The following is a 20,985-nucleotide window of genomic DNA, read 5'->3' as shown; positions in this document are numbered from 1 at the left end:
AAAAAACAAGCACATAGTTTTCATCAATAATAATAAATCATCAATATTGACATCTTCTGTAACGTTACATCAACGTTACCAATATCCGATATACATTTGTGGAAATATGCAAGAGCATGCAAATGTGCATGCAAATTGCATTACACAGCCGTGCAAGTCTCGCAGAGATTTAACAAAAACCCTCGTAAATCTCGCGGTGATTAATCGATCGGTCGGATCATGCAAGCGCGCAATTTGCGGCGATGCGTCGGATCGCCATTGTAAGAATTATGTCGCCGTTGTGCCCGATCGACGCACGTAGATGCTATCGATCGTTCGTTCTCAACCGAGTGATTTGTTTAGCCGCGAGACGATCTATCGGCTCGAATGCACCGATTCATGCGCAGTAGAAATCTCATCTGGTATCGATTCATTCTCACCGGTTCTTCTTTTCGATATTGCAATTTGTTCTTAACACATTTCCCGCAATTTCCAATATATTATTTTTTAAATATATTTTAAATATATTTTTTCCCAAATAAAATAGTTTATACATATAATTCGCCTAATAAAATATCTTAAAAATGTGACAATAAAATTATAAAAATAATTTAAATATTTAATGAACAAGTATATTTTATAATTACATCCGTGAGGTATCTAATCAATAAAAAAAAAATATAAGGAGATATTTTAGAAATTAATTGTTATCATATATTTGACCATCTCTAGCCAGACAAATGAATGACAGTTAATTAAAAGAATATTAATATTTCATTCCTATAATATCTTCCTAGAGTAATCTACATGTATTTCTTACTCGTGCGCACATCATTTTCGTGCGTTTACCGCGCGATAAAAATACAATGTACCCGAGGGCATAGAAGAAAAGGAAAGAAAGGGAAAAGACAAGGAAATAACATTAGACGATGTAGGCGAACACGAGGAAAGGAAAGAGCAGACGACGTTGAAGCAGGTTAAAGCGAAAAGAGCAGCGCGAACGACGATAAATCTCGATGGGCATCCGTAAATAAAGTGGAGATTCAATGAGGGAGGAAGATAGCGCGTTTAGGGCCGCAGGGCGAGGGGCATCCGCGACGAAGGGAAGATCGGAGCAAGGCTACGAGGATCGCTTCGATCGCTCGCGCGAGTACCACAGATCGTCGCGACGGGGCCCATTTCTCGACTCTCCGAGGGCGCGCGTATATGTACATATAACAGGGAGAGGGGGGAGAGGGGGAGAAAGAAAACCTTTCCAATAAATACCGCGCGAGGAATACGGACGCATGAATAACCGGCAAAAATCGCGGAATGACCAATTGCGGGAGCTCCTCCGGCGCGCTCGCCTTTTCCACGCGCGGATTCCAGCGGATTTTTGAGCGTTGCCGCATCACTGTATCACCGTTGGATTCCGCACTCTTGCAGGAATTTCTCTGTATCCGTCCCTTTCCTCTCTCTCTTTCTCGCTAAGCGTCCGAGTTCTGCGTTTCGAGATGCACCAAGCGCGTCTCGTCGCACGATGAGATATCGTGGCAATTACCGAAAAGATCGAAGGTAAGGCGAAGAAATCAATCTGCTTGATCGTACTATCGTTTTGTTCACCCTCTTTTGTACATCCTTTAACGCATATCGAGAGTGAAATGCTCCGGACGCCCTTGACATTTTTTTTTTTTTAAATTATCCAATTAATATTATACATTAAATAGACAAAGCAATTAATCGTCAATATGAATATTTTAATAATAATGCAAAATTATTAAAGAACTTTCTTTTCTCATTTTAAGTAAAATTATTGCAACATATGTAGAATATCTGTATCGGTAAAATTGAGATGAGAATGTTTTATAAAGCATAAGAAATATACAAGCACGTCAGAAATGTCACATGACTAGACGTGATTTGAATATAATGCACACGAGAGAGTACGCGAGGAGAAGAAGAGCACTTACTCGCCCGTTGTCCAGTCAGTAAGACCCACGAACGAATGCACCAAAGTTTGACAAAAACCCATAAGATACGGTGAAAGAAAAGACAAAATAAAGACGACAATCGCGCCGGTAAGTCCTTCCTCTCCTTTCGGTTTCTCCCATTCTTCTCTCGACGCCGTGGAATCGACGAAGCATTCAAATGTCAGGCCGACAAGATCTAACGGAGTAACAGATCTGTCCTGGTCCTTTTTTTCGTCAGCCTGTCCTATGCTATCTCCCCCCTCCTCCTCCCGCACCCTCCCGTGCCCAACGACGGAAGAGTTAAACGTATACGGTAGTCGAAAATACAATAAACGCACGGGACACTAAACTGTTTGCTGTTGTCAATCCTTTGTGGAGAGAAGACCAGTCCGAGTATCCTTGCAATGCAGTAAACCTATTGCTTTTTCAGGTACAGTTCTCACAAAGAGTAACTGCACAAAAGCTTGGATAAAGTTATATATATTATGTCGATAGTTAACAAAATCAAAAATTTACACTTGAATGAATGTAACTCACGTGATGTTCCTATTTACTTTTTTAAATATTGATTAGATTACTTTTGTGTGATGTCTCTGATGCAAAGATTAATTGTATGCATATGCACGTGGTTGCATCTCGCGTATTCTGTTCCATTTATAGATTTCGTTCGACGAGAGTGCGCGCACGGTTCATGTTCACGGTTAACATCGGAGCTAATAGTGTTAATAAAATGACACGGGCTTTCGTCTTCTCGGCAAAAGCAAGACGAGAAATATTCCTCTTCTCTCTCTCTCTCTCTCTCTCTCTCTTTCTTTCTCTTTATGCGTTTATTTCTCGCGGGATACCGCGATATGGGATACCCGCCTGTGTCGGGACCGGTCGTCTTTAGTCACGGATAATTTCCTTCCTACCGGTTTTTACAACCGCTAGAAAAGCGAGAAAAATCGGGCTTTTCCTTCGCCTTCGTACTTCGACACGCTTCCACCATGATCGACGCTCATAGTTGCCATTGTTGCTGCTGTCGTGAGGGTGCCACCGCCTCATAAATATTTCATATGAATCCGAGTTCACTCCGGACCCATCGTCCGGTGCGCCAATAGTATTTTGCGCATATCTTAGGCAATATTGTGCGAGAGCCGAAGGCGAGAAAACCCCCCCATAACGGTGCCCAAAGTGGTGCTGACAAGTAGCACCGCAGGCGATAATAATGATTACTGCGAATAAAATGCTCTCGATAGACGCAGCTTGCAGTCACGATTGCGTTTGCTTCATTAACTTTCTTTGGGACAAGCAAGCGAAAGGTCAATGTACCATCACGCATCATGAATATGATTTATTTTTAAATTCTAGTCTGATTATCGTTAAATTCATATTTGACATTTAACAATCTATTTTTTTTTTTTTTGCTATCTATCTTTTTCTATCTATTTAATTTGAATAGAAAATCCTTTATGTGATCAAAATATATCTTAAAATCACACAAAATATCTTTGATTATTTGCTCATAAATTTAAATAAATATGTTTGCTAAGCTTTATGAAATAAAATTATATAAACTCACTGCGTTTTTAATATTTCCCTCGCGCAAATAAATTTCTCCAATCCTGCATGCACTTGAATTTTAATATTTCATTGACAATGATGCACGTATAAATCCACGCGAGAATCGGCGCGAAAACGGACTGACGAAGCTCGAACGACGCGGAGGACAAACATCTTTTAAAGGCCTTTTAGTAGGTGCTTGACACGTATGCGTGACGTTATTTAATTCCCGTACGTGCAAGAAAGACGGGAAATGGCAGAGGCGCGAAAGCGGGCAAACCGGGAACGCTATACGGAGCGCATTAGTTAGCGCCGCATTCGCGAGGCGACGAAACACTTAGCGCCATGCCGCTAAATCCGTTTCAGTCCCTCTGATTATCGCTGTTTCGCGTTCGCGCAAATTTCAGCGCACTGTTTTAATCCGTTTAAGGGACGAGTCAAGGCCGCAGACCTCGCCGAATAATATTCCCGCAGGCATTTCGCTTGATTTCGATTAATTAATGTAATTAATTTTTGTTGAAAATTCCAACGAAACGTATAAAATATCAGATTAGAAAAATCAGTCTCTATTATTCTAATTTCGTGAAAATCAATATTTTTATAATATTTAGAGGGACACTTGTACATCTCTCGTTGTAGAACTTTCCAATCCTTAATTTCCCAAATATTTGAAATTTCACGTTCTTGTCCATTTTTCATGCTCTGTGCATTTCTGTGTTTTATAAGAAGTCATCCAAGGATCGTAAAATAGGATGAACCGAAGATTTTACGAGCGATATTAGCGGGATCGTCGGCGCCCTCACTGCCAAATAATTAGTACCCGATTTAGTGGAGATTCCATTAAACTTGCCGCCCTGTCCTATTAGGGATAAAACCCCGCGAGGAAGATTCGGGAAGCGCGGGCGTACCTGTCGGACCACCTTCGTGGAGAAGCTGCGGTAACACATTTTATTACGCGTAAACTGTCCTTTTTATTTTCATCAGGTATACCAGCGCATCGAAGGATCCTCCCATATCTTCCTACTCTTTCCTTCTCTTCTCTTCGTTCTCTCGGTAATCTCGTATATATTTCTCAATTTATAGCATCATTTTTTTTTTTTGACGCGATGAAAGCTAGTTATCATATAGAAAAGTTATTGCGTGTATTTAAATGAAAAATAAAAATAAAATATATTTTTTATACCAGTAAGAAAAATAAGAAAAATAAAAAAATATATAAAATTATATTTTATAATTCATAAACCGCATGTTGAAAAAAAATTTGCAGAAATGTAAATGATTTCGCGATCATTCTCGCGGAAGGTAAGTATCGCGAGTGAACGAGCAAAGGTACAGACTCGGTTTTTATTAATGCCCCAAGGTGAGCATCGTCGTTAAAGAGTTGGGAAACGGCAAAGAAAAAGAGACGTCTCCATGAGGTAATCCCAAGGTAGCAGAGAGCGCAGTAAAACAAAGTCGTCGCGAGAGCGAGGCAATCAATCCAATTGCTACCGATAAATCGTGCATCGCGACACTTCAACGTCAAACTTCGTCTACTTGAGAAAGCTCTTCAGGATTTAAAAAAGCACACAAGGTGTGTCCCAATGTCATTAATCTCAAGCTTCTTATCGATGAAAAAAAATAAAATCATTACACTGATTCTGAGTATCCTTTCTTTTTCCTCCCGTCAATACGTTCATACTTTATTTTAAAGAAAAGAAGTGAAGAAAGAGAAAGCAATTTGTTGATTCGAGAAGGCAACCACTTAGACAATTGTTTTCTTCGTCACTCCGTGGACTCCGTGGTATCTCGGAATGAATGAAGAAAACCACTCTCTTAATTTGGTCGAAGCCCATCGATTCGACGATCGTACCTTACGAGAATAGCCGGATCTCCGCGCGGAGCAGCACGACAATAAATTCCTACCTCCTCCGCTTCTCCCTTTACCCCCAGAGGTAGCTCTTTCCACGGGTTTTTGACGCCCGTGTTCGTCTTATCGCGACACGCGGCACCCCTCAATTAAGAGGTGCTGCTCGTCCACGAATGTTATACCAGGCTCCGTGGATTCCCCGGGGTCCCCGCAGGACCACACAGCGGGAGCTACCTGCCGGGTTTAACCTATCGGCCGCATCGCGCCCATAAAAATTAAACGTCGCCAGATAAATAAACGTCAATCGGGAATTAAGATAGGCGCCGCCGGTAGCATGCGCTTTTTCCCTCTCTCTATCCGCTCTCCACGATCAGGCATCCGTTAGGAATGTTTCCCTAGAACCGTATCCGGGAGTGGACGATAGATAAGCGACATCGACCTCTGATGTATCGTCAGTCGAATTTTCGGCTTGGGAAAAAGAGGCCTGTTGATACATCTCTTTGTGAGTAATGGAAAATTATTGAATAATCTCGAGTACATAACCGGACAATATCCATCTTTTTCCAAATAAAATATTTTCTTTTTTTTTTTTGTCGCAGTGAAACAATTTTTTCCAAAGAGTACTGATTCAAAAATTGCCGCAAGTGCTTGCTTATACAATACGTACGGAAAATGTTATAATGCTACGTTATTGCTTTCTTAAATATTGATATTACTTTTTTTAACATTTCTTCTATTTATAATAAAATACTATTTTATTGCTTCCGTTTTATTACTTTTTTCCCAACAAAGAACAACCAGCTGAGCGCGGTCAGAGTTTTCGTTACCTCACTCTGTCTTTGTTCTCATTTCTGTTGAAAGAGGAAGGACATTTGCTTTCACAATTCTCATAAAACTATTTTTTTTCTAAACTCTTCCAAAGAGAAATTACATTGGTGACAGGTCGAACAGCAGGATTCGGTAGCTAGACTCCACGTGTTCTTTGAAATCTCTACTCAAGACGGGTGGCCCCGAAAGTCGTTATTTCTCCCGCCTAGATTTCTAACGGCGATCTGTCTTTAGCTTGTAACAGATAATAGTCTCGACGTGTATCAATGGACCCTATTCACCATATCCCACAAATTCTGCACTTGTAACAAACGAACTGTTACGCTGACAATTGAAAGCGACAGTTTGATAATTAATTTTTCCTTCGGTATAATTTCTGTACGCAATTTCAAATTCACACATTTAAAATATATACAATATATATATGCTTTAATATCTTAAATATAATATAATATTCTAATTTTTATATATATCTAACAAAAAAATTTCGAGGTTTTTTTTATCAATAAAATAATAAATTGCTTTACAAACAATTTGACAAAATTTAAAAAATCAAATGCAAACAAGAAAGCATAACAAATTAATAATAATGTTCTGACAATAGTAATTATTACTAAGTACAAAAATAAAAAAAATATTACTCTTTAATAATGACAATTCAATAAGAGTACAATAATCCCAAAATATGAAAATAAGAATACATGTAAGAACTATAAGATGATCCAATAAAAATGCAGATAAATGACGATGGCGAGAATTGTCATCCGGAACGATCGGTTAACATATCTCTCATCATATCTGTCATCGATCCAATAATGCATCCAATAGACAAGATTTATATACCTGCAGTCCAGCCTTTTACCGATCCACTATTTAAAGTATAAATTTTTGGCTCCTGAACTTCGCTACACAAAACGATTCTCGCCAGGCAAACTAATTTATCGTGCTTTTTATTCTTAATATTAATCTTAATGCTTATTATTTATCTATATCTGAATATATTTATTTATATTACATATGTATAAATATTAATATTTCTCTCTTATGTATTTATACAGTGATTTTCGTTGTATTTCATTACCATTAATCATTCGATGCGAAAAATATTTGTAACTCTATCTGACAACTGCTGTAAAACAATAATTCAAAAATAATCAAAGACGAATGTATTCGTACTCAATAGAAGCTCATTGTTAAAGTAAGGACTACAAATTATTTACAACGCGAATATTATTTACAAAGCGAACATCGTCACGAACTTTACGATTACCCGAAGCGTATAATCTGACTTTGTTGTTTTTATGGTAAGGTACTGTCTTTATGGGGTGAGGCAAGGGTTGTTAAATTAAGTTGTAAGGTGCAACGCAAATTAGATTTTCTTTTATTACGTTAAAGAAAGAAAAAGATGCCAAATATATATTCCCGGACAGATTACAGATTTTTTTCCTAATATCCTTCTAATATTCATAAAGAATAAATAATTATAATTAAATTTTCTATATCAAAGTATTGGAAAATTATTAGTAATAATAATAAATGATAAATAATAAATATAATTATTAGGAAAAATCTAATTATTAAGAAAATATCAATTAATAATAATAAAAAAATTATTAAAGTTTTGCATCCTAAAAAAAAAAATTTTAATAAGATAAATCAATACATTAGTGAGAGATCAGAGATTTGCTAAGAAAATAGGATGCATGAGAGTATTTTTAATTATTTATAGATCAACCTTTTTTTTTATTAATCGCTAATAATGATAAAATTTCAAAAAGTGTCATAATATAGCGCTTAATTAAATGATTCATAATATCGCTCATATATTATTTATACGTCATATATAGTGTCACTTCCAATTGATTCCTGAGATTTAATCATTAACATCCAAGTAGCTTTCTGCTGTTGCATCTCGCGCGTATTACGTGCTACGTTAATTAGAATTTAATTAAAGTGCCGACACGCTCAGGATCAAGTAGTTACGCGCCGTTAATCTGAGATATTACAACGCGTACGAGGATCGCGTCGATCTTATTCCGATCGAAGACACGCGGTGCATGTCAGCGAGATTCGTTTAAGCGCAATTTGTACTCGATTATTCCATCAGCTTATCTCGGCGATACTGAACTGATCGTAAAGCGCGGTATTATGGAATTTATCTCGCGAGAAATATCGTAATTAAAATAACGAACAATCGCTGTGCTCCAGCACTAAATACGACAGCACAGTCATATAAATATTTATCAAATATTCAGATATTTATTCGATATCTTATCCGTAATGAGATCTAGATGTTTCATATTTTTTAATATTGCTTTTTCCTGATTTATAAAATTTTTTTTCATGGCAGTGTTGTTTTATATGAATCATAAACATCAAACATTATTACATATGAAAAAAAAAAAAATAATTAAAAAAAATATATATGGAAGCACGGAGTGTGTGACGCTAATTCGCTTAATTAAACTATCGTTTTATTTGGGCCAATGGACGCGCTGTCTTGTTAATAATATACTATCTGCCGCATCTCACGAAGAGAGCGAATGCCGATCGTCAGGCATCCTCGGCAGTGTCGTGCTTAATTCGATCACCGATCGTCGGGCGTGGATTCCACGCGCGTTCGCGTTTAACATCTTACCTGAGAGGCCCCCGACGATCCCGCATCGAATCACGATCGATGGGATTGACGGCGATCTCTAGAGATCGCGAGAGCGCGGATGAAGGGGAAAGCGCGGGGGACGAGACCGGTCGCGGCCCGTCCGTGGCAGTGAAGCTTTAATTAAGGCAGCATATAGCCACTAATATCCGACGGACAGTGTCAATCTGTCAAGCTACCATAAGACACTGATCTGATAGCGGGTCCTAGAGACCAGCACAGTCTATTGGACATGCTGCCTTCGATTTAGTTGTCGTGGCCAATCATCCGGAATTAATATATCGGACGGCTAGCTGCGCGAGCGAGCGAGCGAGCGAGCCACAGCTTCACTTTTCGTCAAGCGTTCCAAGTTCAGGTTTACCTCATGAGGAGGACAAAAGAGAAAAGAAAAAAGTATTTGATTATGATGAGAGTCAATCGATGATGATGAAATTCATTCATCCTTGTTTACCTATTCCCGCGTCTCAATAAACGCATTGATGTGTTTGTTTACGCAAAACCGACAACAATAATATTCGAAAATGCCTTATAGTCTTGTGATAAAATTAGAAACGAAAATTAACATCTCATTAGCGTCTTGCGCTAAATTTATGGAAAAAATAGGATAATCTTCTCAGACAATAATAATAATAATAATAATAATAATAATAATGTATGCAGCTTTAATTCTCTGTGAAAAATGCTATTGTATTTTTATAAAAGGCGTTTTTAAAAAATAATAAATTAAAAATATATTTATAAACAATTAAAAAATTGAATAAAAAAAAACAGTTTATTACAATCAAGACCAATGAAAGAGAAAAATAATCTGACATCTCTATAAATGGAAACCTTTATATAAATATATTTCCTTAATTGTATTTGTTAACTGTATATTTTATGTCATAAGAATATCTTTTGAGAATGTTGGAAAGTCATAAAATACATCCCAGTGTGCTATCAAGATCAAATGAAGTATCACAAATAGCTTTGGTCAAAGTAAATTTTTCTCTTTGTTATAGTACACTAAGCATCTTTATTTTTGATGCAAATCGCTGACGACGAAACAAGCAAGTCATCAAAAATCAATTTGTTAACGGATGACATGAACACAGGTAAAGACATGAATGATCTATAATTGACATAGTTCCTTGAACTTTTATTTCCCAACATTCCCATCAGTACCGTCGTTGATAATGACGATTATCATTATTATCATATTACTATAGGCTGCTATTTGCTACGACACCTTACAGTTCGATTTCATAGTTGTGTACGTGTCGAAACGGTCCCAACATTAGAGACAGTAGTCATTATCCCTCTTTCCTAGTCACCGAAACTCTACGTCTAAGAGATCTCCCATTAAGGTTAATTTAAAAATAATTACCACTTATTCGAGTAGGTCTGTAATGTATCCGGATGTAAGAATAAACGTTAAAAGTATAAGAAAATACATATGTAAATATGTAAAAAATATATATGTAAATATTATATATTTATATCTTTTTTTAAATATTTCTTCCTTTTTTTCTTTTTTATAAAATTTTTATATTTTTATAAAAGTATAACTTTTCCGTCATATATATTATTTCCGAAGAAACTAGATATAAATATAATTGAAATATAAGTGTAAAACACAATATAAAGAGCATAATGTTTAATAATATGCTATCATTTTTTTTTTATCGAATAATCGTCGATTATCCGTAATAAAAACATGAAAATATCCAGGCTATTATGCGCATCGTGTTTCACGATCGTTAATACACTCGAATCGGTATAGAGTGGTCAACGTCAGGCTCCACACGCGGAGAGGTACCTTAAAAGCCTCGCACGTAGAAAGGTCCTTAAAGGTCCTAAAGAAGTAGCCCATTCTGGAGGTGTGCCGATCGGGTACCGGCATTTAATCGTAACGAATCGCCCTCAGGGCCCGTAGGGGAGTGTGTAATCGACATCCGGTTCGCCTAATGTCGAACGAGTAGCGCCCTGTAATCTGCCGCTAGTGTGTGCATTGTCGTGCGCAGGCCCCTTTCTCGCTCCTGAAAAGGGCTCCATGGGACCGAAAGTCCTTTTCTCGGCGAGACCGCTGCCCGGAATAGAGCTCGACCTTGCGCCCATGACTCGCGAATAATACGACCGGATTCACGAATTATTACGGGATCGAGTATCTGACGTACGCAAAAGGATCTAAACTCGAGTATGTGGCTTATTCCTTTCGTTTATGTTTATATGAACAAGAAGTACTAATATTTAATAAAAAGAAATGCCTTTCTCTATTTTCATCGAACAAGTTTAAAAGATCGTGATTTCTCGAATAATAAATATAAAAGCTCGAATTTAATCGAACTATCTCTGGAATTAATTGCTTTCAGAATTCTGGGTTCGTGAATCTGTTGAGTGGAATTTTTCTCCAGATTTGTACAATTCGACGAAACTTACCGCGGAGCAACATCTTCTTGAGAGATCTTTTGATGGTTGTACAGTTCCACCTCCGATTCCGGAATTGATATTGACATTCTCTGGTTCCTACTTGAACACCTTTCGCAATTTCTTTCAACAAGGATGGTTCCTTACGGCAAATGTCAGCGAGTTTCCCTTTTAGCCTCCGTGTTTTCTTGCAGACGAGCATCGGATCCATGACCAGTGTGCTTCCTACGGTCCTGTAAAAATAAATGCACTAATGAAGATATGACAATTAACATATTAATATACAACATTAACTGAAAATTAACCAAAAATCTAATTTTCATAAATATATGTGTATATGCATTTTGCGTATCTATTCAAAGGTTCGGTAATTTCTTAGAAATAATATTACAAAGATATTAATATTATCTTACCCTTTTTATTTATTTTAATATTAATTATATTATAATATTACCTTACAATGACAAAAAAAAAACAATGTAAAAAAATGGAAATTTCTGCTCAATACTCGGCAGATAGATCAATAGACAGTTAAATAGAACGCTATAGTTAAAATAACGAGGAATTTAAAATAACATCATTTCCTTGAGGCACGAACGTTAAAATAGAGGAGGATGATACGTATTAAAATAGAAGAGGATAATTTACGAAAGCGACAAATCCCGTTGGCATAATGTCGGCCAAGCTATCAGTTATTTAGTCACGCAAGATTTTTCCGATTGCAATGTACGATTTTGCGCTCGTGCAAAATTAAGCGGAAAGTTTCTTCGACGCTGTTCGCTTATTCTCTTTCTCTTAGAGCTCGGTAGAGCTTCGGTAGCTCTATAACGGCCAAGTGTGTTTCGTCGCAGTCCTGATCCTCGCGATTAACTGCATGCGTTTGGATCAGAATTTATTTCTCTTTAAGCGCATAACCACCGTGTCTCATAAATCAGTCAAAGCTTCGCCATCTGTGGAGAATTTTCATTTACTTTATTATTGCCTGAGAAATTTATCATTCCCGACATATTCCTTAATACTATTAACTTTCGCATCTGCTACGTGATTAATTAAATTTTGCATTCTAACGAGTTATATAATAGAGCAACAAATTAATAAGAAAAACGCTCTAAGTTTCTGTACACTTTTTTTTTTCGATTGTGGCTGGTTTTCTCTACGTGATCACTTTAATAGACATAATTTATTATGCCTATTAACAATAAATGAATTATAGCAATTGTGAAGATGCCATGCAATTGTGATCGGCACAATGGAAAATTATTATGCCGACAAAAGTCGTTATTATTCTCGACTTTTACTTTTTTTCCTTTGCATTCTAAATATAAACCAGACATCTTCAGATATTATCCAGCGATAATAAACCAAACTTTATTACGGCGTTAATGATTAAACGAGCATATGGAATGGTCAGAAAAAGACAAAGAGAAATAGAGCAAAATCGAGAATCTTAATAAGGAAAAAAAAACTCGCTGACAAAAGCGAGAAAGAAGAAGGATTACGACTAATAGGTGCGATACTCGAATCTAAACACGCTAACGTCATTACGATAATTAAAGCTCTGGCACATTACATTCGTAGCGACGTAATCAACCTTATGAATAAAAAAGAAAGCCGTAAAGAAAAGAAAAATATTTCCGAGGGAAGGGAAAGACGATCTAAAAACGGAAAGAACGAACGAGTATGTCGAGGGTGCGAAGAGGCAGGAGACGACCTTATTGTATTGAGAGTACAAAAAAAAAAATGAAGAATAACGCGGAATGAACTCCGAGCGAACACACGAGTGGGAACTAAGAAGTTGAGGAGGACGACGAGGCAGAAGAGTACCGGCAGAAGAGAAGTAGGCAGATAAGCGAGAAAGAAGCGCGGATGAGCACGAAGGCGGAAAGGTAAAGAGAGAAACGATTACAGGTGCAGGCGAGGTCAGGGAGGGGAAGGGGAGAAAATGGAGAAGAAGAAAAAAAAAAAAAAAGAGGACAGTCTGGGCGACCTTCGTTACGAAACGTTAATTAAGATCATTAGTTCTGCGTCGGTAGGATGCCGGGGTGCGTACATACGACGGCCTCTCGGGAATGCAACGACCTTAATGGCAATAATTCCGTTAAGGACGGTTGCTCGCGCTGCCCGACGTGCCCCCTCGCTCGCTCGTCCGCTTTTCGTTCTGCACGAACGGGGAATAAGAAGCGATGGAGATAATACGACATGGAGAGTCGTGCACGAGAGTGACATCGTCATTTGGGCGAAGAGAATTGCTACCTCTGAGAATGGCGACTATAACCGAGAAACGACGACGACGACGACGACTACGACGATGACAAGAACGGTAGACGAGACTATAGGCAAACGGAAATTCACGAGAAATTCCTCGATCTCGAAGAGCAATTTCGTGAGCGAGACAAAGAGATAGGAAGAGATATAGGTAGGAAAGAGCAAGGAGAGAAAAAAAATCTCTCTCTTTTTCTCCTTGGAGCAAAATATAGCGCGTGTAATATCTCGCGGGACGATCAGACCCACTGACAGATTACAAGCCGCAGGAACTTTGACTTGTCGATATTTCGGACCCCGATTCCGATAGAGTCTGACGGCCGACAAGCGTTGAAGCTTCTTCACTATGCTATGGAGATTCTCCGAAAGAAACGGTACCTTATTATCGTAATGAAAAACATTTGCGTATATAATATATTATTCTGTAAAATCATATGAGATAGTTTATAATTTTCAACAACAAATATTGTTTCTCAACGCTGTTAATATATACTTTTTTCAAGTGCAATTTTAATTTTTTATCACGCAATCCGAAATGATTCATTTTTCCTCAACATCCTCAACCTTCTATCTTATACGTATTTTCCAGCTCTCTTATTGTTAGATCACGACCAGCTGTTGCGAAGTCTTCTTGGAGCTAACGCGTGTACTATTTCTCGACTCGGCATCAATCTGCGCGAGAATGCAACGAAACCTCTAGACGCAATATAATGAATGAGCGACATAGATATAGCTTTTCCGAGAAAAGTCGCACTATGCGCTCGTATGCAAGAAGTTAAACATTGTATTAAATGTGACTTATTACGATGGTATAGAGAAACCTTGTAATGGATTTTATGGAAGTGAGCAAAAATGGAAGTGTGGATATGCTTGCTGAGAAGATGAGGTAATCATTTACGCGCAGCTTTATATATGCACGTGGCTTGTTCAAATAAATTTTAAAATATCCACCTTTCATGCAAATTAAAAAAAAAAAAAAAATATGGTATACATTTTATTAAAATTAATTAAAATTATTATAATAATATGTATTTATTTAATTAAATTATATATTATTAATTAATTTTATTAAGATTAATCAAAATAAAATTCCGCATCGCTTAGAAAAAATTCATCACGATGTGTATCACTGCTTTTTTATTAGTTTTATTAATTTGCGATGATAGTTTTCGTTGGAATAACGCATGCCGTGAGACGAAGATAACTTTTAGACGAAGGTTTATTTGACCTTTTTGACTTCAAAGATCGTTTCCTAGTGGCCGCACGCATCTCACCCTGGTTAGTCAAATAAACGGCAAGACTGAGAATCGATACTAAAAGACCAATCCTCAAGGGCGGATAATAAAGTTGCGACGTTATAGCAAACACGTCGCGTTTGACAAGCGCCGTTTACATGGACGTTTTACACCCGTGACTATTAATATCGCCGGAGGCAAGTTAATGGAAGTTAGAATGGTCAGGAGCTACGTTGCCATTCGTTTTCCGTTCTGTACCGATTGCGATTTCGTAACTTTCTAGAACAGACTAATATTATTTCTAGTTTTTATTTACACCAAGACTTTATTCATTTCATTTAGGATAATCGTTAGAGATGTATTTGTATAATAAATTGTTTAAAAAAATGTAAGATAATGAGAAAGAGAGAAAAGTATGTAGAAATAGAGAGAAAGATTAAGAAAAAAAAAATGTCTCAAAAAAATACTCATGTTATCAAAAAGATAAATAGATTACAATAGAAGCAAAAGCTAACGTGCCAAATTTAAAAACGCAACGGGCTGTCAAACAGTCCTGTCAATCGTATGCTCGCATCTCTTTTCTTAGAAAGCAACTTTCTTCGCAAAAATATCGCGGGATTCCGCTGCGCTAGATGAAAAAAACGAGGGAAGACTCGGTTTAATCGACGACAATCGAGTCAGCGAAACGCCTGAGGGGTAAGAGATGAAGACTCGACTATAATCGAGGAGATGGGCCCCACCTCACGTACGCGGAGGCAAGAAAAGAACTCGAGGATGGACACGTCGCGTCGCGAACGAAAAGCGTGGAGAGGCCGGTTAGAGCGGTCGACTTATTTATTGCCTCATTAGACGCCCTCACTTTGCTCGAAGGCAGCTCCACGCTGTCTGCTCGGATAGACAGTGACGAGAGAGCAACGTTGCTGGCCTCTTTCGCTCGACCGGCCGGTTTGCAGAACGAACGGCCAATGGAGGAGAAAGAGAGAAACGTTCTGCAATAGATGCGGGGAAAAAGAAAGGGATCGCAGCAAATGAGTACGCGAAAAGAAGCAAGAAAACAAGAGAGAACGAGAAGACAGGTTGATTAGGCTCACAGGTAGATTCCTCAAATATTTTGCACAATCGTGAATAAAAATTGGGACAGAAAGAAGTTGCAAAAGGAGAAAATCCGAAATGACACGATCAAGCAGCTTATCATTAATTTTTTAATTCTATATGATATATTTAACGCAAGAAACTAAATGCTGGAAACATTCTATTACCACTTTCATCGCTCAGTTATTTTCATACGTACGCAATGAATTAATGAGATAGAGATTGAAAAAAAAAATTCCTGCTTCAGATTATGAGAGCATGATTATATGTAAAACAAGAATCTAAAATTTAAAATAAGAATCATTTTCTCGTATGCAAAGAAAAAATTAATTATATTCTGTATCGAGGATACATTCGGGTAAAAAAGTAAAAAAACACATCTGAAACGTGACGCGAGAGAAAGAGAGAGAAGAGAAAGAGGGAGAAAGAGACAGAGCGCTTTATAAAAGACTGGGGAGAGGAAGTAGAAAGTCATAACAGTTCGCGGCTTCTAAATATGCGCGTTCGATCTAAATCATCCTCTTGTTGCTCGACGACGTGAAGCGGCCACGCAGATGACGAAAAGGGGTAGCACAACGAAACGGAGCCATTCTATCACAAAGTTTACATGTGCCAAAGTGATGCTGGACGCGTGCCCGTTTCATTCCGTTCTGGACTTTAATTCACTTTCTTCGCGACCGCGAACGATGAAAGAATTCTCATCGAAAATAATCGAATGACTTGGAACAATAACATATCTACGATTCTTTTAACTTTAATTCTGCAACGTTAAAGTCACGATATTATAATTGAACTGTGTTCAAATCCAGAATATAAGCCAATGTCTGCAATGTAATCAAGTTTATGATAGTTATAGACGAAGAAGAAATGGACAATACAATAACATGGGATTTATACATGGAGCGAGAACCATGAGTGGCAAAAAAAAAAGCAAGTCGCTTCAATCTGAGAATGTCCCGAACAAATTGATGGCAAGGGTCACCGGGACCGGGTTACATTTTGGATAGTCTTTTTCGTGAATCGCAAAGAATTTGTGCTTTGCTTAAACTCGGACGTCGAATCGAGCGGCAGAAAAAAGAAATACGCAATATCTCGAATCTGTGCGAATTTTTAATCAACTTCTCCGAAATCGAGATTTCGAAATTCGGAATGCGCGAATTTGCACGCTCGTGTAAACATTAGCATTCCAATAATTCCAAATCGATCCTAGCCTGTCGTGCATACAATTACAACGTGCATTCCAGGAATATAAATTACGTTACTCTTGGATTAATCAATTATGAATGATAAATGCAACACATTAAAAGAGCATAATGTATAATATTAATATTATCAATCAAATGCCTCGCGAAATTAATTGAAAAAACCTTTCGAAGAATATTGCTAATTAATTAAACTTTGAATATAGCATTTCAAAGTAAAATTAGTATAGTAATTTGAAAAGAGAAAAAGATGTAACAAAAATATTTATATAACAATGAAAGCAGTAATTTTTATCTAACATATATTTCGTTTATAGGAACGTCAAAATGAAATAAATGAAAAAAAAAAATGTGATGTAAACGCGAAAAGAATAGCTGACAATGAGAATTCAAATTGAAAAAAGGGTTACGTACTTGTTCACGCCCGACATAAGGTCGTATTAACACCATATCATTGGCGCAACAAAACCATAACCAATTTTGCACTCTGTAGAGGGAACGTCCGTTAAATCATTTATAGGCACAGTAGTACACGAACGCGATGGTGACGGAGGAGGACCGAGCGAGAGTTCCGAGGAGGTCAAGGCGAAGAAAGAAAGAGGGGGAGAGAGAGAGAGAGAGAGAGAGAGAGAGAGAGAGAGCAACGAGGAAGAAAAAAGGGAGAAAGAGAGGTGGAGGAAGGGCAGAAATAAACAAGAGCGATAGCGCGAAAGAAGGAGAGAAAATTATTATGAGCATTGTGCGTGGTCCGCACGTGGTGCGTGCTGTTGCGTCACGCTATGCTGCATTTCGCGCAAAGAGAAGAGCCAGTGTGCGAGTATGGGGGCCAAGGGGGCGAGGGGCCCTCATTTCCCAACCGCGGACACCCGTCGTTAACCACCCCGTTTCTGATACCCGTGTCATTGCCGGTTCACTGCCGTTATTATGTCCGCCGTATTTTGACCCGGTCATGATTGACATGCACCGCGTCGTGACAAATCGAGCATTTCTTTAGAGTGCCGCTCGCCAAAAAGAAAAAGGAAAACAAACTACGGAGAGCAAACTATGAGAACCGTCTTTTAAGCTGTTTAAATATTGTATTGCACGCAACGTCGATGAAAAATTTTCAAAAAAGATACTTGAAAAACACAGAAGCGTGTGCAAAAAATACAAGTTTGTTTTCTGTTTGATAAAAACATATTGTTATATGATATTTTAATATTGCAGTAAATCATTACTCTTTATACATCTAATATGCATTCATGATATAATAATAATTCACAAATTGTATTAACAATAATAATAATAATAATAATAATAATAATAAATAAATATATACATTATTTATTATGATAAGGTAATTATATTATAAATTTTTTAATACATACATAAAAACGCGAAAGATTCCAAAATAATCCGCGATTGCAAATTTAAATTGCATCTATATTCATATATAGGATCGAGATAAATCGTAAATTACAAAATAGTGAACAGTAATTATCAGTGCTCGCCGAGAGTAAGATTAAACGAAGCAAGTCGCGAAACAAGGTTAATCTGGTTCTCGCTGCATAAAATGTTTATATCGATTAAATCCGGTAATCGTAATTTAGAATAGCAGGTTCTCACTGTTATCATCCGCGAACGTTTTACGACTCATCTTACCGCAATGTACTTATAGCGAATGTCACCGTAAACTGTCGGAAACGATCGTAATTACATAGCTTAACCGAGCGGCCTTGTTGATTACAACCAACCGTTAAATGACCGCTCGTATAAAACCTTTTGTGATCTGATTTCTGTCCCAATATTAAGTATTATTGCCACTCGACTGCGCTAAATAAATTAACCGCTATAATGAAATAAATTTGGCCATAATAAACAAGTGACATAAAATATTTAATATTATATTTAATATTTATTAATATTTAATAATATTTTATTAAATATTATTAAATAATTTATTAATTATTATTAATATTTATTAATATTTAATAATATTTTATAATTTAATCTCACCAAATACTCTTTCCAAAAAAATGTAATGCTCGCTAAAATCTCATTCTACATGTATTTATCAATCTCGCGTGCATAGTACACGTGAATTATACATTTGTCGTATTTCCGTCTCACAAGTGGTAGAAGCCGTCTTGCGGATGATCGTGCGTATTCATGACTCCGAAAGTGGGGCACTATATTTAATTCAGAAATTTTGCATCCGCGGCGGCGGATGCGTATCAAACAGGATAACCAGTTGCAAAAAAGGAATGAGTTATGAGTATTTTCGCATCGCCATCGCAAAACGACAAGCCATTCGCTTCACCAACATCACAAAGATCAAGGATTTCACGTTGCCTACACGAAGAAATATTCCAAAATAAAAGATTTATAACAATAAATATACAGAAATATATATTATATTCGAATCGTCTATATGAAAAGTTGCATGATTAAATTGAACATATTAAATGAAAAAATATAATCGATTTAAGATCTCCTGAATCTTGCTTGGCATGAACTGAGAATCAAATTCGTATCTATCATTATAAGACCGCCTTAGCACCAACGTCATTGCTTCCGTATCGATACGATCACTCACGTTAAAATTATACCGTGTAACTACATCGCGTATAATTATAGTAATCAAGAAATATTACGCGCTACCCGAACTAATAATATTCACATTATAAGCTTAAGGTATATCTTCGCAAAACGCGTCATAAATTAATATAGAAGGCATAAAGAGTGTGTAATTAAATTGATTTTAATTTAATCCAATTTATAACAAACCCATCGTCGCTAATATTGATCTGAAATCACCTGCATATAGACAAGCGAAAATTCAGCGCTTATGAATTGCTTACGGCCTACATTTACGCTATTTTAAAAAAGATAACAGAAAACTTATATTCTTCATGTTAAAATGAAAAGTATATTATATTCAAATGTACAAACATTTTTCCAGAGTTTTTATATTAATACGATACAATTTTTATTACAAATTTCTTGCAAATTTCAAACAATCAAAAACCATCTATCATTTTATTCGTAAAAAAGAATACTTAAAAAAAAGAGATCAAGAAGCTCAATAATTCAATTAGTATGTGTATACAGATTTTGTTATTATAACCAACACCAGGGCTTTTGCGATTCAAGCTGTATAAAAAAAAAAAATATCAAGCGCAACACCGTTGCATAAGACATCGTTTTGTCATCGACAGGCTCATTCAATTACACGCTTGAATTTTTTAAATAAACAAATCCACACCTGTGCTCTCCGTCGTTTCATAGCTCTATCCACGATATATCTAAAAGCGCATGCGCCCGCTCACGCACGCGGTGAGTTCAGTCTTATGATTATGAATATACGGCAGGTGAGAGAACGCGCGAGAGAGAATGGTCCAGGTGAGAGCGTGGGGGAGCGGATCGGGTTGTCCAACCAGCGGGATGGTAGCCGCGGACTGCCCACCGCGGCCCATTGGCCGGGTTCGCGAGTCCGCTATCGTATTATCGCCAGGACTCGACGGGAATCGCCGTTACGATACATCGATGCGGTCCATTTATCTCGCCGCCGCTCTCGCGAATCTTGCTTGCGCGCCGCGCGAATCTGCGATCGATCTCGCGAGACTATCCGCCGCTCGATCGCATCGCGGAGACGAAGCGACGCGTGAAAACGCGCGTACTTATTAACGCGAATCGCGGACGCGATGACCGCCTCGTATGAAAATCGGAACGGTCCGTAGCATAATTGATAATCACGGTATAATCCTCGCAATTTCACGCACAGTTCTATAAAAATGTAATTTCAAGATCGTAGATTAGCAACGGAAAAATCGCATCAAACGAGAAACTGCGCAATCGCAAATTAGACAATTAAAAAATATGACCGTAGGCAGGAACTGTCTATGAAAATTTTTTTTAAAGCATTCTACTTGTAATAAATGTCATTCTTTTCTGAAAATACGCTGTTACATTATTCGCTACTGTAATTATAGAATCATGTTCTACA

At 37.4% G+C, this 20,985-nt stretch overlaps 1 protein-coding gene across 3 annotated transcripts in view; it reads right to left on the bottom strand.

Moving 5' to 3' along the window:
• LOC126850030 (protein Wnt-6) overlaps window positions 1-20,985 on the bottom strand; it is a 92,543-nt gene that overhangs the window by 8,451 nt on the left and 63,107 nt on the right. For all 3 annotated transcript variants that reach the window (XM_050592625.1, XM_050592627.1, XM_050592624.1), the window contains one exon: window positions 11,222-11,442. In XM_050592625.1, the coding sequence (XP_050448582.1) occupies window positions 11,222-11,420 (199 nt within the window). In that variant the 5' untranslated portion in view covers window positions 11,421-11,442. The remainder of the gene's footprint in view (window positions 1-11,221; window positions 11,443-20,985) is intronic.

Source organism: Cataglyphis hispanica, chromosome 5, assembly GCF_021464435.1.
Source record: "Cataglyphis hispanica isolate Lineage 1 chromosome 5, ULB_Chis1_1.0, whole genome shotgun sequence".
NCBI lineage: Eukaryota > Metazoa > Arthropoda > Insecta > Hymenoptera > Formicidae > Cataglyphis > Cataglyphis hispanica.
Note: the sequence above shows the minus strand (reverse complement) of the source record. Positions and strands in the feature narration are given on the sequence as shown.